General features: G+C 42.5%; 1 protein-coding gene across 1 annotated transcript in view; it reads right to left on the bottom strand.

Annotated features, from left to right (window-relative positions):
• Positions 1-11,918, bottom strand: part of Cdk15 (cyclin dependent kinase 15) — a 93,093-nt gene extending 81,175 nt beyond the window's left edge. The window contains exons 1-4 of the mRNA XM_087902218.1: positions 11,648-11,918; positions 10,820-10,969; positions 10,529-10,623; positions 4,232-4,311 (exon numbers count right to left, since the gene is read on the bottom strand). Coding sequence (XP_087758344.1) covers positions 4,232-4,311; positions 10,529-10,623; positions 10,820-10,969; positions 11,648-11,773 — 451 coding nt within the window. The 5' untranslated portion in view covers positions 11,774-11,918. The remainder of the gene's footprint in view (positions 1-4,231; positions 4,312-10,528; positions 10,624-10,819; positions 10,970-11,647) is intronic.
• Positions 11,919-14,456: the final 2,538 nt, after the last annotated feature.

Here is a 14,456-nt window from a genome sequence, read left to right as displayed (position 1 = left end):
ACCATAGCTGGCTGTTTTTAGAAAGGTATTTAAAATAAAATCTGTTCTTAGGATGCTTGTATTAAATTCAATAAAACTAAGGCATATTCATATAAAATCCATAAAAATCAACCTACTCAAAGTATTTTTCTCCCAGTTATAAAAGTAAACATTGGAAATGTGATTCTGAGCCAAGAATAAGAGACTCTAAGTTGCCACAAAAGCCTCCGATCTTTGTCTTTTTGCTTTTTCCATTTTGTTTTATTTGAGACAGGGATTCACCATATAAGCCCGAGTTTGCCTATAACTAGCTATGCAGACTATGCTGGCCTTGAGCTTAAAGTGATCCTCCTGCCTCTGCCTCCTGAGTGCTGAGATTACAAGTGTGTGTCACCATCTTTTATCTAATAATTAACAAAAGGATGAAGATAGTGTGTTATCTATTTCAAGGTGAGTTCAAGGCCAGCCTGGGCTACAACTCAGTGAGATATTGTCTCAAAATGGAAGATGAAAAAGAGGACTAGGCAAATAGCTTCTTGGTAGAGTGCTTGTCTAAGCACTTTGATCCTCAGTACCAAGGGGTGAAAAATGAGGGTAGTAGTGACTTGTTTGTGTGCCGGTGTGCATTCAGTAGTCAGCACAGTGCCTGGCCATCTTAGGCCCTTAGTCCATATTGTAGCATGAATATATATATATAAAGTGTTGAGTGTTTGAATTAAGTTTGGTTTGTCCGAATAATATAATGTCTCTAAAGGTGTTAAAGGGACTGAAGGATGCATGCAAGCTTATTAAGACTTTCCCTTGGTGCTGTTCGGACTTTTGTTCGTTTTATATTACATATGAAGATCACATGAACACAAACATGTGTTCTGCCTACTGAGAGACTGTCCACGTAGCAAAATCCTACTCAATAAATCCCAGGCTACCACACCCTCGGAGCAAGCAGACTTCTGGGGAAAAGAATTCTTGCATCAAGGGTTTGGAAAGAAGGCTGCCTTTCCTTCAGGAAATACTCTGAGTTTTTCCGCGCATGGCATCTCGTTACCTTTCTAGCCAGTGACCCTGGATTTTAACTAATGAACACCAGCTGTTCTTATCTTCTTTCCATCCCTTCCCATTTAACCTCAGTCTCTCTGGCCTCACATCCATCGAGATCTTAACCAGGGGGAACTGAAGCAGTGTCGAAGTTCTTTAAGTGGGGCCTCTCGCTTTCAAGGCTGCAAGCTTTCACACTGAAGGAAAAAGAGGCGGCCATTGTTGGGAGCTGGAAGCCAAACCACCTCCGATGTGTCAAAATCCTTTAGTGGTTTTTCATATCCTACAAGCAAAGCTTTCAGTAAGGGGCAGTCCATGAAACAAACCAAGGAGTCCACGGCGGGGTCCTAACTGTAATTGTGAACACCTGTGTGGCGGTTGGCAACGAACAAGGGATCGATGCGGGGAATGGTTGCGCAGAGAGAACGATACATGGGGCGTGGGGCGGGGTGGGCTTTGAGCCAGGCCGAGAACATCTGTGCATCTGTTAGCAGAACCTGCTGCAACAGGGTTTCACTGTGCCTGCCAGATGTGGACCCAGAGAACTCAGCTCGAGGGAAGAATTGTGAGCAATTAGTGAACTCCAGCTCACGAAAGGCAACGCCCGGAGAGTGTTGAGAGTTTCGCCACAGAAAGCCTCCGCTAGCCCAGGGACCTGGAGGCTTCTACTGGGTTCAGAAATACTCTTCCACCTATCCGCACGTCCGTCTTCAAATGTGATCACCCTCTCGTTTGGACGACTCATAGGTACACTAGTAAGTGCAGCTTCCATTATGTTAAACACTTAAACCATGCCTCTCCCCCCACAATTGCACCTGATCCTATCAGAATGAGTCCCCACTTAAACTGATAGTCTCTGGGCCTTTCTACTTAAATTGAAAATGTCTCCCAGGGGCCTCAGAGGCTTTTGAAAATGGAATCTAATTGAGTTATAAACTCATTTTCTGAATTGTTTTTTTTTTAATGCCTGTTTGTGTACCCTATTCTTCTAAGTTCAGCCCGAAATCTACCTCCATTAGTTACACGGATTCATTCTCCTCTGAGCTTGCAACGGCCTCTACACACTTAATGCTTGAATTGTCTACTCTGTTAAGACTGAAAACAACAGAATGAAGGACGGGGCTTTCTCTGCTCATCTCTCAAGCTTTCAGCACTATCCTTGGCGTCCAGTGTGTACTCAGGAAGAAAGGGAAGACACAGAGCTAGGAGAAGAACGGAAGGCCGAGGAAGGGCCATTTCTCTGGATTTTTTTTTTCCAGAGACCGATAGCAATCCCGTCACGCAAAGGGCTCCGTTGATGAGAACGCTTGCCTAGTGTGGGGGTTTGGATGAGAAATGCAACCCAGCCGCTTGAGTTTTTGAGTGTTTGATTCCTAGTCGGTGGCATTGTTGGGGGACCCTGCAGTTTTGTTGCGAGAAGCACATGGCTGAAGGCTTGGGTTTGAGAACTCAGCATCGCACGCTTCCGGTTTGCTCTTGTGTGTGTGTGTGTGTGTGTGTGTGTGTCTGTGTCTGTGTGTTTGAAGCTACCATCTCTTAGCTTCCTGTTCTTGCTACCACAGAGGCTTAATATTGCTCTGCCTCTCCCAATATCCCACCTCCACTATGACGGACCTTTATCTCTTTGAAACTGTCAGCCAGGTAAACTCTTTCTTCCAAAGGTTGTGGCGTTTTTACCACCACAGAACATAACTAATATCCTAGCATGTTTGAGGCCCAAGATTTGTTTCCCAGCAGGAAGTGTAAAACTGAGTGTGGCAGCATGTCTGTCATCATAGCCTTTGGGAGGGACAGGCAGGGGGATTAAGAATTCCAGGCCATCCTTGGTTACACAGTGAGTTTGGGGCCAGTCTGGGATATAGGAGCCCTGCCTCAAACAAACAACAACGTTAGGTGAAATGCTGGTAAATTGTATTCTTTTGTTTTACTATGTTGGTTTTAAGTTTATGTTATTAGTGGTAAATATTGTGGTATGCACCTTCTCAATGGTCAGTAATAAAAAAGTAATAAAATTCAAGAGTAAAATGATAGTAGTGTCTATTCACTGAGCCCTGAAAAGATAAGAGTCGTGTGTTCTCATTTGATCTTTATTTAATTTTTTGGGTTTTTTTTGTTGTTGCTGTTATTGTTGTTGGTTTTGTTTTTTCAAAACAGGGTTTCTCTGTAGCTTTGGTGCCTGTCCTGGAACTAGCTCTTGGAGACCAGGCTGGTCTCGAACTTACAGAGATCCACCTGCCTCTGCCTCCCATGTGCTGGGATTAAAGGCATGCGTCACCACCACCCAGCTTCATTTGGTCTTTATAACTGAACATGTCCTGTTATCAGCCACTTCTGTGAACCCAGTCTTAGAGAAACTATGGGCCGGAACCACATCACCAGTTCCTAGCAGCCAGATGAGGCAAGCCCAGATCTCTTCACCTCCTTGCTATGCCGCCCACGGTGCAAAGAAAACTCAGGAAGCTAGGTTTGCCAAGGCACTCCTGTAAGGCTGGCTCTAGGAGGCGGAGGCAGGGGGATGGCAAGCTTGAGGTCAGAGTGGTCTACATAGTGAGTCTGAGGCTGTGTAGGCAGCCAAACAAAACAGAGACAGATCCAGAGGGAGACAGAGAAGAAGGGAGAGAAAGAAAATGCTGAAAGAACATGCCTTCTACTCTGGAGGCTGAAGCAGAAGGATTGCAAGTTCAAGGCCTGTCTGGGAAATTTAGTGAGATTCTGTCTCAAAGAAATAAGTGTGTGTGTGTGTGTGTGTGTGTGTGTGTGTGCGCGCACGCGCGCATGCATGTGCTGGACCCTTGGTTCAACCCTTAAGTACTGTGGGAAAAACAAAAGCAAAAGGAGAAAATAGGCTATGATCAGGTGAATCCCCCACCAAAAATTACTATGGAGTTACACTTCTCTCTCTCTTTTGAATGAATCTCTCTGGGTTGTGTAGACACGGTTTTAGTATGAACCCAAGCATACAGAAAACATTTAGTAAACACTCTTAGAGGTCATACTATGGACAGCAGTTTTGAACATTGTCTTCAAGAACAAACACTAACACGATAGTGTAAATAATCTTGGGGAATTGGCAACAAAATCAAAATTTGAAACTATAATATCACTTCTAGAAATACCAGAGATCACACACTGAGTGGGCAGACTGAATCCTTTACAGTGGTTTTACTACGTCTAGCGATCAAAACAACCTCTGGGGTTCGTTTCTTCCTGGTCTTACCTTCTCGTATGGCTGTGAAAGGGACGCCCTCCTCTGCGTTCATGCTGATGACTTTCAGAGCTACCAGTTGTCCGTTTATCCTAGGAAGGGACAGGACAGACACACACACACTCACTGAGATGGTCCAAGGCAACGGCTCAAACATAGATGCTAGAGCAAAGGCTTGCGTTCCTCCACAAGCCCTAGTATATAAACCTACAATTTCCTCAAAACAACGAGCCATTACACATAAAACATGTGGCACATAGATTTCCCAGTAGCCTTCTCTTTATTCGCGTGGTAGATTTTCTTTATAGGACATTCAGAGTACGCAGGAAGGTGTCCAGAGGCCATCTCCCTCCTGGTGTTTGCTGATCCCTGTGGCACACTTAAGCCAGGCTTGTCTGCCATCTAACTTTGGCTGTGGCTTCATATAGTCTCCTTGATCTTTCTGTCCACTCTCTGTAGAGTCCCTGGGGACATACTTTTCAAATAAAAGTCAACATGTCCTTACTTTGCAAAATCTAGTATTTCTCTGCACTTTGTTTCAGACAACAGCTAAATTCTCTTCCTTTTTCTTTTTGTTGTTGTTGTTGCTGTTGTTGTGTGTAGGGTAGGGAGATGTGGGTCTTGAAGTGTAGCCCCGACTGGCTTCCAACTTTCAATTCTCCTGAATGAGCCTGTTAACAGCCTGCAGTATTCTCCAAAGTATTGTTTGATTTATCTAGGTCTCACTGTTCTCTCTCTCCTTTTCTTTTCCTCCCTCCATCTTCTCTCCACTTATTTATAGTTTTGTTTTGATATTAGATAAGTGTAGATATCCAAGAAGATTTTTATGGCCATATTGTTTATAATACAGAGAGATTCACTCTCAATAATCTGTTCTCTCTCGGTTTCACATTTTCTCTTATCATTCATGATGTTTTTAATAAACAAGCTAGCCTTGAACTTATAACAATTCTCCTGCCTCAACTTTTCAAGTCCTGGGGTTATAGGCATAAGCCACCATGCCTGATTTTGTTATTTACTATTGCAAAATGGGATATTTGATAATGTATTTTATCATACAGATAATGTATTTTATCATACAGACACACCACAGTGTGTTCTGCCAATTCCAAATTCTTATAAATTACAGTTTGGGGTTATTTTAAGAATACTATGATGGATATGGTGGCTGCTGTTGTAACCCTAACCCTTGAGAGGCTGAGGTAGGAGGAAGGTTGTTACAATGTCAGACTGGTCAACGTGGTGAGTTCCAGAGACTAGCTTGGGCTAGCAGGAGACTGTTTCCTTTAAGGAAATAATGGGGGCTGTGGGAAAAGATATAGCTATAGAAATGATCGTGATAGTTTTTCATTTTATTTGGGTTTTGCTTTAAAATTCATTTCTTGAGAACAATTTTAGAATTCTAGAAAAATTGAGAAGGTAGTAGAGGAAGTTTCCATGTCCTTACATTCTGTTTCTACTACTGTTGACTCTTACTTAGCAAGGCAAAGCTTTTACAACTGATGAACCAAGCTGGGCACAATGACCCACACCTAGCACACCTGTAATTCTAGCACTTGGAAGATGGAGGAAGGAGAATCAAGGAGTTCAAGGTCATCCTCAGCTACATTTGAAGGCCAGCCAGAACTGACACTCATGAATCTGTGTTTCATGTGTTTCAATTCAAAAACAAAAACAAACAAACAAAAAAAACGGAACAAAACAAACAAACCAAAACACTAAACTAGTGTAAAATAATGATAATAATTAATGAACTAATATTGGTGCAATGTCATTAAAGCATATTAGGATTTCTTCAGCTTTTACTTCATGACCTTCTTATTGCCCATGATGCTATACAGGACTACATTGAGTTGCTGTGTCTCCTTAGGGTCCTCTTGGCTGTGCACTTTGCCAGATTTTCCTTGGGTTTGGTGACCTTGATGGTCCTGAGGCATGCTGGTTAAGAACTTCGTAGAGTGTTCCTTTCTTAGATATTTTCCCTGAAGTTTCTCTTAAGACTAAGCTGGGATTCTGAATTTGAGGACAGTTAAGAACCATCTTGATGATATTGTACTATAGGGGCTCTCTTTGGCCATGATTTGGGTCTTTGGATGTTGACCGTAACTGCCTGTCTGAGGTAGCACTCGTTGGCTGTCTATTGCAAAGTGACTGTCTTAGAATCAACATCACTAAGTGTAACGTGCACTTTGGGCACAGACCCACTGAGATCCTCTTCCGACCGAGTAGACCTGTGTAAGAAATCTGGAATTCTTTTGCATGGGAGATTTATTTCTCCTCTCTTATTTATTAATTTATTGAGCCATTCGTTTGTAGCAGCAGCGACTCATAGATATTTTATTCTTTGGGTTATAACTCAATACCACTTAATTTTGTGCCCTGGTTTTGGCAGGTTTTCCTTGGAAACTCTTCCGTTGATGCCCACGCCACTGTGCCAAATCCCTCATCAGGGGGTGGGAGAAGCTTAGTTTTGTTTTTACCTCTACAGTCTGGCCTATGTGTATATCATTTTTTAATTTCACTTTCTTTACATCTGGAACTGCATTTTCCCCGGTCGTTTCTGTTTATTTTGTCCCTTCCTTGCCCTTTTATGGGAACGTTTTACATAGATTTTTACTGCTTGCTTTCACTTGCCTTTCAAGATTCGAGCTTAACTTTTTTTTTTTTTAATGCGGGAAATACTAATTTCCCAGAATATTTTCTTGAGAGCATGACTCTGTAAAACTAGTCCACCTACCCCAAACAACAACAACAACAACAACAACTTTTTTGTCAAATATGTTTAGAAACGCTGTGCGCCTTCAGGATTCCCTCTGCTCTTGGGTAGCCATGGTACACACAGGCAGTTTCGCAGGGCTGAAGGCATCTATTGTAAAGGAAGTTGGTTTTGTCCAGGGTTGCCAGCATCCATTGGACTTCAGTTGTTTCAGTGAAACCCTCGTTGAAGTGTCTTGGGGTCGGTGCTCTCTGGCACACCGGTGGACGGATGGGCACCGTGGTCACTCCATCCCCCTATGTCGAATCTTATATGCATAAACAGATCTCCCCAGCCTCAAGGGTGCACCCACCTCATCTTTCTGACCAACTACTGTGTATTTTCTTGTTTATTTAAATCTTTCCTCCATTGTTTTTTTTGTTGTTGTTGTTGTTGTTTTGTTTTGTTTGAGACAGGGTTTCTCTGTAGCCTTGGAGCCTGTCCTGCCTGGAACTAGCTCTTGTAGACCAGGTGGGCCTTGAACTCACAGAGATCCACCTGTCTTTGCTTGCTTCCCGAGTGCAGGGATTAAAGGCATGCGCCACCACCACATGGCCACTGTATTCTACATTCAATTTTCAAAAAGGCTGACTGTCCCAGCGCTGTTTGGGGGAACATTTTCTGTTCCCTGCTGACTTGAAAGGTCACCATGTGTATTTAGTAAACTTTACTGATTACTTGTATTTGCACATATTCAGAGCTTTCTAAAATAACATTTCTGTCATGTGTGGTGGTGTGTGCTGTAATCCCAGTACTGAAGCATAGACAGGAAGATCATAGGTTCAAGGCAGCGTGGTCTACATTTTGAATTTCAGATTAGCTAGGGTTATATTAGAAAGACCTTGATTTTTTTAAAAAAAAGTCTTTGATCTATCTTTTATGCGTGTGCTGCACAATTTTAACTGTACTTAGACTATAAAACCAGCTCTTTGTGTCTGTGGATACTGTGTGTGTGTGTGTGTGTGTGTGTGTGTGTGTGTGTGTTCAACCAATCACAGACTGGAAATATTTGGGAAGAATATTGATTGTGCATTGAATGTGTACTGACTATACATTCATTCCTTTTCTCATCATTTCCTCCACATCACAACATCCGGCTATTTGCATAGCATTTCTATCGTATGGCGCCATATGCAAATACTGTACCATCCTTTGTAAGTGATTTGAGCATCCATGAATTTGGATCCTCAGGGGTCAGGGTGGGGCCTAAACACCAGCTCCCTAAGTGTTTCAGGGGGGCACGTTTAGTTGGTACACATCAAAACCAGAAGTCAGAGAGCCAATGCCATCTCTACAGTGTCAGGTTCTGACTGTCCTGTGTTTGCAACTGCCTTGGAATCCACTGCCTCACACATTCTCCCGCCTGCTCCTCCCAGCCCTCACCCCCTTCCTACTCCTCCAACCTTGGGGTTGATTCTGACAAAGCGATTTTTTTAAAACTTGTTTTCCCCTGCTTGGAGTTGTCCTCTGTGTCCCTGCATCTAGTTCATCGTCACCTCCCTCAGATTCCCTGTCCAAACCTTTCTCTCTCGGCGAGACCTCTTCTCGCCGCTCTTTATAAAATCGCGATTGCCTCGCTGCCCCTGTTCCATTCCCATCACTACTTTATTAATTTGTTTATCGTCTTGGGCTCCTCCCACACTCCACAAGTACAGAAGTATTTGTCTCTGGTTTTCCGAAGTCTTCTTAGCAGGTAAAACACGGCGTGGGTCATAGCAAATATTCACAGCACAAAATACTCAGCTGATCACACAAACTGTCTGGTGTAAGTCTTTTATGTACCATAACAACTCTTTATGTATCCTGTATGTTTTAATGCCGACATCATACTTTTGTTGATATTGTGAGAGTAATTTTCCTAATTATTCTCTAAATAGTTATTTCTGACACAAAAGTAACTGATCACATGATTGCCGTGTGTTTCTAGGTCTGACAATCTTAGGTGGATTACCTTCGGCTCTTTAGAAAGACTGTACTACAATCCAAAAAATAATTTTTGGTCTCAGTCTTTTTTTTTTTTTATTGGCTAGAACAACTATGATAGTTTTGTTATTTTGTTTTTTTTTTTTCTGGTTTCTGTTTTTTTGTTTTTGAGATAAAATCTCACTCTGCCCTGGCTGACCTTCAGTCTTCTTACTATGACCACCTGAATGAGAGGACTGTGGGTATGTACATGACACCACACCTGCTCTTTGAGTTACTTGAAGATGCGCTTTTACAACACAAGTGTGGTCTTTGTGAGAGCATCTAGTTTCAATCACTAAAAATCAAGTTTTGTCCTCAGACTCTTCTGGGTATGCTTCAATCTATAGAAGCACTAAGGGTTTATTTTATTTTATTTTATTTTATTTTATTTTCTTAAACAGGACTGTAGAATACAGGTTGTTCTATAGGTACCTTCACTACCCCTCCTCATCCGTCTTCTTAGTATATGGATATTTACCTGGGCCTGCTTTAATGGAAGTTTGAGGCCAGTTTTTATTTTTATTTATTATATTATAATCCTCTCTCCCCCTTCTATGCAATATACATATATATGCATGTATATAATCCTTTTGAGATATATCATATACAGTAGAAATAAATGACTTTTTTCTTATATATAATACATATATTAGTCTTTTGTGCAAGGTCTCGTGCTGGCTCTAAAGTAGTCCGGTGGCTAGCAAGCTCAATTGACCCTACTGCCTCCACACAGCACCGGGGCTATAGGCATGCTAGCTCCACCTGGGTTTTTACATGGTTGTGGGGATTTGAACTCAGGTTGGGAAGCATTTCTAATGCACTTTTATCCTATTACTAAGCTGAGTTTCTTGAATGAAATATTTTATATTATTAGCTCCTAGGGTAATCTATAGTCATGGATCAAATCCTGGTTCTATACAATAAATATGAAATTGTATTTTCCTAGTAATCTTATTTTAACAAAGACAACAACAAATATACAAATTCTAAGATAAATAACAATACTTAGTTTTATCAGATTTGGACTTTTAAAATAAGACTACCATTAAGTCATTATTTTGTCTATTGGAATACCGTAAATTAAGGGATAAAGTTTTCTACCTTTCTTACCCTTACTAGAAGGCAACCAGAAAGACCAGAATTCTGTCTCAGAACTGGTATCTGGGCTTTGGATAAACCTTCTTTTCCCCAGCCATTTTGTACATTTCACAGCTGCAGAAGATGCTGGCGTAGCTTTTGCATATCCACACTGGAGATTTAGGAAGAGACGAGAAACACTCTCTAGAGACACCTGACCAGCTGGGTTTCTCTATAGCTGGCAAGGGTTCTTTCAGTCAGAGAAGAAAGTCTGCCTTCTCCAGCGGTTGATTTTAGCTAGACAAGAGCTGTGTTGTTGTGGGGTTTTGTTGTTGTTGTTATTGTTACTGTTTTTGTTTTGTTCTGTTTCCGGGGCTGTTAAAAATCACATCTCCTTCCTGTTAGCTGTCCCAACAGAACTCCAAAGGTTGTGAATGTCTGTGATATGTCGACGGAAATTTATAATGCAATAGGAGACACCCCCCATCTACAATCTTCGACAAGGGACTCACCTGCTAATCCCCTTGTAAACCGTGGCGTAAGAACCTTCACCCAGCTTCTCCAAGTTCAAGTAAGATGAGGCTGCCCCAAAGGGGAGGCTCTTCTTCTGCTTACAGGGTGGGGGTGAGGGGGGGGAAGACAGAAAGAGCACCTAATAAATAATGTTATTGTCTTTTCCCTAGGGGCATTAGACAGTAGTGGGGGGGGGGTGACCCACACAGGCATCCCTGGAAGGCGAGGGCCAGCTTCCCTAGACAAGCACTCTGGAAATCCTTCTTGATGACTGTCAGTGGCTCACTCACCCATGGCAGCCCCTGCCTCGGATTCTCTTCCTGGAAGGAATCACTGTTGCTCCGTGGTCTTTTCCTCTCCAGCTTCTGGCCACTGGCAGCCTGGAGTGCCCTGGGGTAAAGTGAAGCTGTGGAACATGATGCTCCGTCTCTGTCTGTTAGCTAGAGGGAAAAGAAAGTACAGGAGCAAAGTGTGTATAAAATCAAATTTTGGTGGCTGGCGAAGCCTTTTCTCGGTTTTGTTTGCCTGTTTTGTTTGTTTGTTTGTTTCTAAGCTCCTCCTCTCCTGAAAGTCAGATCCCTTAGAGACCACCATGATACCGATCACTGAAATACCAAATTTCTCCTCCGCCTGCATCATTTACCTCAGTCTCCTTGATGAGTGTTTTCAAATTTCTCCGTTTAACTCAGTCTCCCCCATGTCCAACCGCTTCCCTACATACTTAATGTAATACCTTAGAATAATCTAGTAAGACGCTGCTAATAATCAGGAGCTAATTACTGAAACTGAGAATCCCCGATGGACCCACCAGTATGGCAGCTTGCCCTCTACAGTTCAGCCCTGCCATTTAGTGGCTCAGAGATGTCCAGAGAAGAACCACTTTCTCTATTTCAAGTCAAAAGAGACCACAGCCAAAGATTACTCCCCTCTTCTGGTTTACAAGCACACCCCAAAACTTGATAACTACGGCCATAAATCCTCTGTGACTTTAATAGAATTCTCTTTTTTATGAGTTTAGACCTACCACAGAGGACTCAGACCCTGCTGCAGAAGGGAGCGTCTGTCTGAATTTCTTGGTTTACCAATAAAGAAAGATGTTCCTCCCGGGATACAAATACCTCGAACGCAGCAGCCTCGGCACTCCCAGGCTGGCTTCTCCGACAGCTGTGCGCTTCCCCTCCCTCCGAACGGTGGTAGCAACTGCATCCCGGCTGTAGCCTCTTTGCACACAGCTCCTGACCCATAATAGTCCAGGTTCAAGGAGAAAACCCGCACTTGAAAGTCTCCCCATCCGCCTCTCCCGTCCTCCTTCGCTCCCTTTTTTTGCCAGAGGTCAGCAGAGCGGAGCTTTGGCATGACTCACACGAGGGCTCCGTCTGGAGCAGCCTCATGACTTCAGCAGTTTTTGCTTTTATCAGCGCAAGGAGCTACGCATCAAAACCGCAGCGGCTGGCGTTCGCATGTGCACACCGGAAAGCAAGAAGGCTCTTCCTGGAGAGAATTCTACTGGGTACATTGACTGCACTTACTCCGGCCTCGAGTCAGTATTGTGGCTGTACTTGCTTTTCGGGAATTCGCATTGACGTGTTTATTGGACTCCCCTTGTACTAAAAGGGTCAACTCAGGAACATTTCATCCCTTCCTTTCATCTGAAAACCTCTTTGGTTTTCATGGTTTTCAAACTTTTTTTTTTTCTTTTGGGGCAATGTCTCCCACAAGAGCCCAGCTAGCTATCTTTGAACTTGAGGCAATCCTCCTGTCTCAGTCCCTCCAGTTCTGGGATTGCAGATGTGAGCCACACGGTTCAGGTTTGTTTTCTAACATTAAAAGAAGTTTGCCATCTAGGCGACCTTTAGAGTCAAAGTAACCACAGAATGGAAGGATGGGAAGGAAGCTGAGGCTTCCTGCTCCATCTCTGCCTCCAAGTTAAAGTGCATCTCCTAGTCTGACAGGCTACAGGCATTCTCATTTATTCAGGCACTATGTAATAAACACCGACGTTGATAATATGCCACAAATAGTGATGAGAATCAGTGATAGAGAGAGCGGTTTGAGTCAGGTGTGTGCACACTTGTAGTCTCAGTGCTTTGTAGGATGAAGTAGGAGGGTGGCAACTTCAAGACCAGCCTGGACTATGTAGAAAGATTCTTTTTCAAATGAAGAGAGAATCTCTCTCTCTCTCTCTCTCTCTGTGTGTGTGTGTGTGCGCGCACGCGCGTGCACACGCGCATATACACTACTTGCATGTGCATAAGGTATCTTCTCATTTCGCCCATCCCTTTGTTCATTTAATATACATGTAGTTAGTGTTTAGCGTATGTAAACACCATATTAGTACTTGGTGTTTCCAGGAATCTGGATCAAACTGCTTTGCAGTCTGTGATCTTGGGTGGAACTTTTGCTCTGTGAGGCACTCATAACATCATTGCCACTGTAATATGCCAACCACAGGATGTTGACTACATGTACAAAAATTTCGCTGAGAAAAAGAGCTATGTTTATTATTACAACAGTATTATGGATATCTAACATGTGAACTTTCGGACATTAAGTTTTAAACCTTATGGGATTTAATCTTGAGCATGCATTTTAAGTTTTATTTCAAAATTTCTACAAGAAGGTAAGGTATGGGGCCCAAACCTGTGTTTTTAGCACTTGGGAAACAAGCAAGAAGATTGAATTAGAGGCCAGCCTGGGCTACAGAGTATCTCAAGACAAAGGCAAAAGAGAAACAATTTGCTACATAAGATCTAAGGCAAGTCTAGCCAATGATTTACTAAAAATTGAGACATTTATAAAGAGAGACCAATGACACACACAGAACAAAGACAAGATAGGAAGACTGTTACCCCTCAAATTCAGTTAATTCTTGACTGATATACAACCGAGGGATACTTTTTCGTCATAATGCATTCCACTTATTCATTGTAATACATTTTATCAGAAATGTTCATTTTGGGTCTGCTGAAATGGTTCATTGGGTAAATGTTCCCACCACCAAGACGCTTGACCTGAGTTCAGCGTTAGAACCACAGATGGGAGGAGAGAACTGACTTTGACCAGTTTCCTTTGAGCTCACCATGGTATACACTTAATTAAGACACTGAAATATTTTTTAAAAATTAAAGAAATGCTAGCTCTTTCCTCAAAGAAGATTGTGGACTTTATCACAGACAAATTACATCCTAACTGGATATGGGGTTACCGGCCTGGAGTCTGTGGCAGACTTTGGAACCTGAGGCAGAAGGATCCTAAGTCTGAGGCCAGCCTGGACTACACATTAAGACCTTACTAAAAAAACAAAACAAAATAAAACCTATGTTCTAGACCCAGGTTAAGGTAGTTTCATAAATTTTAGATTGGTGTGTGTATGTAGGTTGGAAAGTGTTTTACTCTGTAGCCTGGAACTCATTATGTAGTTCACAGTGTACTTCAACCTGTGGCAAGCCTCCTACCTCAGTCTTCCAATTTCCAGAATTATAGGTGGCATACCCTACCAAATAAGTTTAAAATTTTGTAAATGACCAGCATTTGTGTTAGCTCACAAATATGCTTGAATAGAATATCTAACTTTTTCTGTTAATTTTTTTTTTGTATATGTGTGTGTGGAGGGGTGTAGATGGCTTATTACTTAGGTTTAAATTGCCGTTTATGTACTAGAGAGCGCTACTGAAGGGAACCTAAAATATCTGTCAGGATTAAATAATTCATGGTTTGCTGAAGTTCGAGGAAAAACATCAGATGACCTTTTAAGATGTTTTCTAGCTCTGTGTCCAAAGCGACCATTTCTGTTACCAAAGACTTCCGTCTGATAAGGACGGGGATTGCGATAATTTCCTGGCAAATTGTAGGTCAGAGCAGTTTGTGCCGCAGACCGACTAGCCTGAGGCCTTCTGCAGTCTGATGGATGTCCCAGAGGAGGCCCAG

Source organism: Myodes glareolus, chromosome 27, assembly GCF_982192425.1.
Source record: "Myodes glareolus chromosome 27, mMyoGla1.1, whole genome shotgun sequence".
Taxonomy (NCBI): Eukaryota; Metazoa; Chordata; class Mammalia; order Rodentia; family Cricetidae; genus Myodes; species Myodes glareolus.
This window is presented reverse-complemented; position numbering and strand designations above follow the sequence as displayed.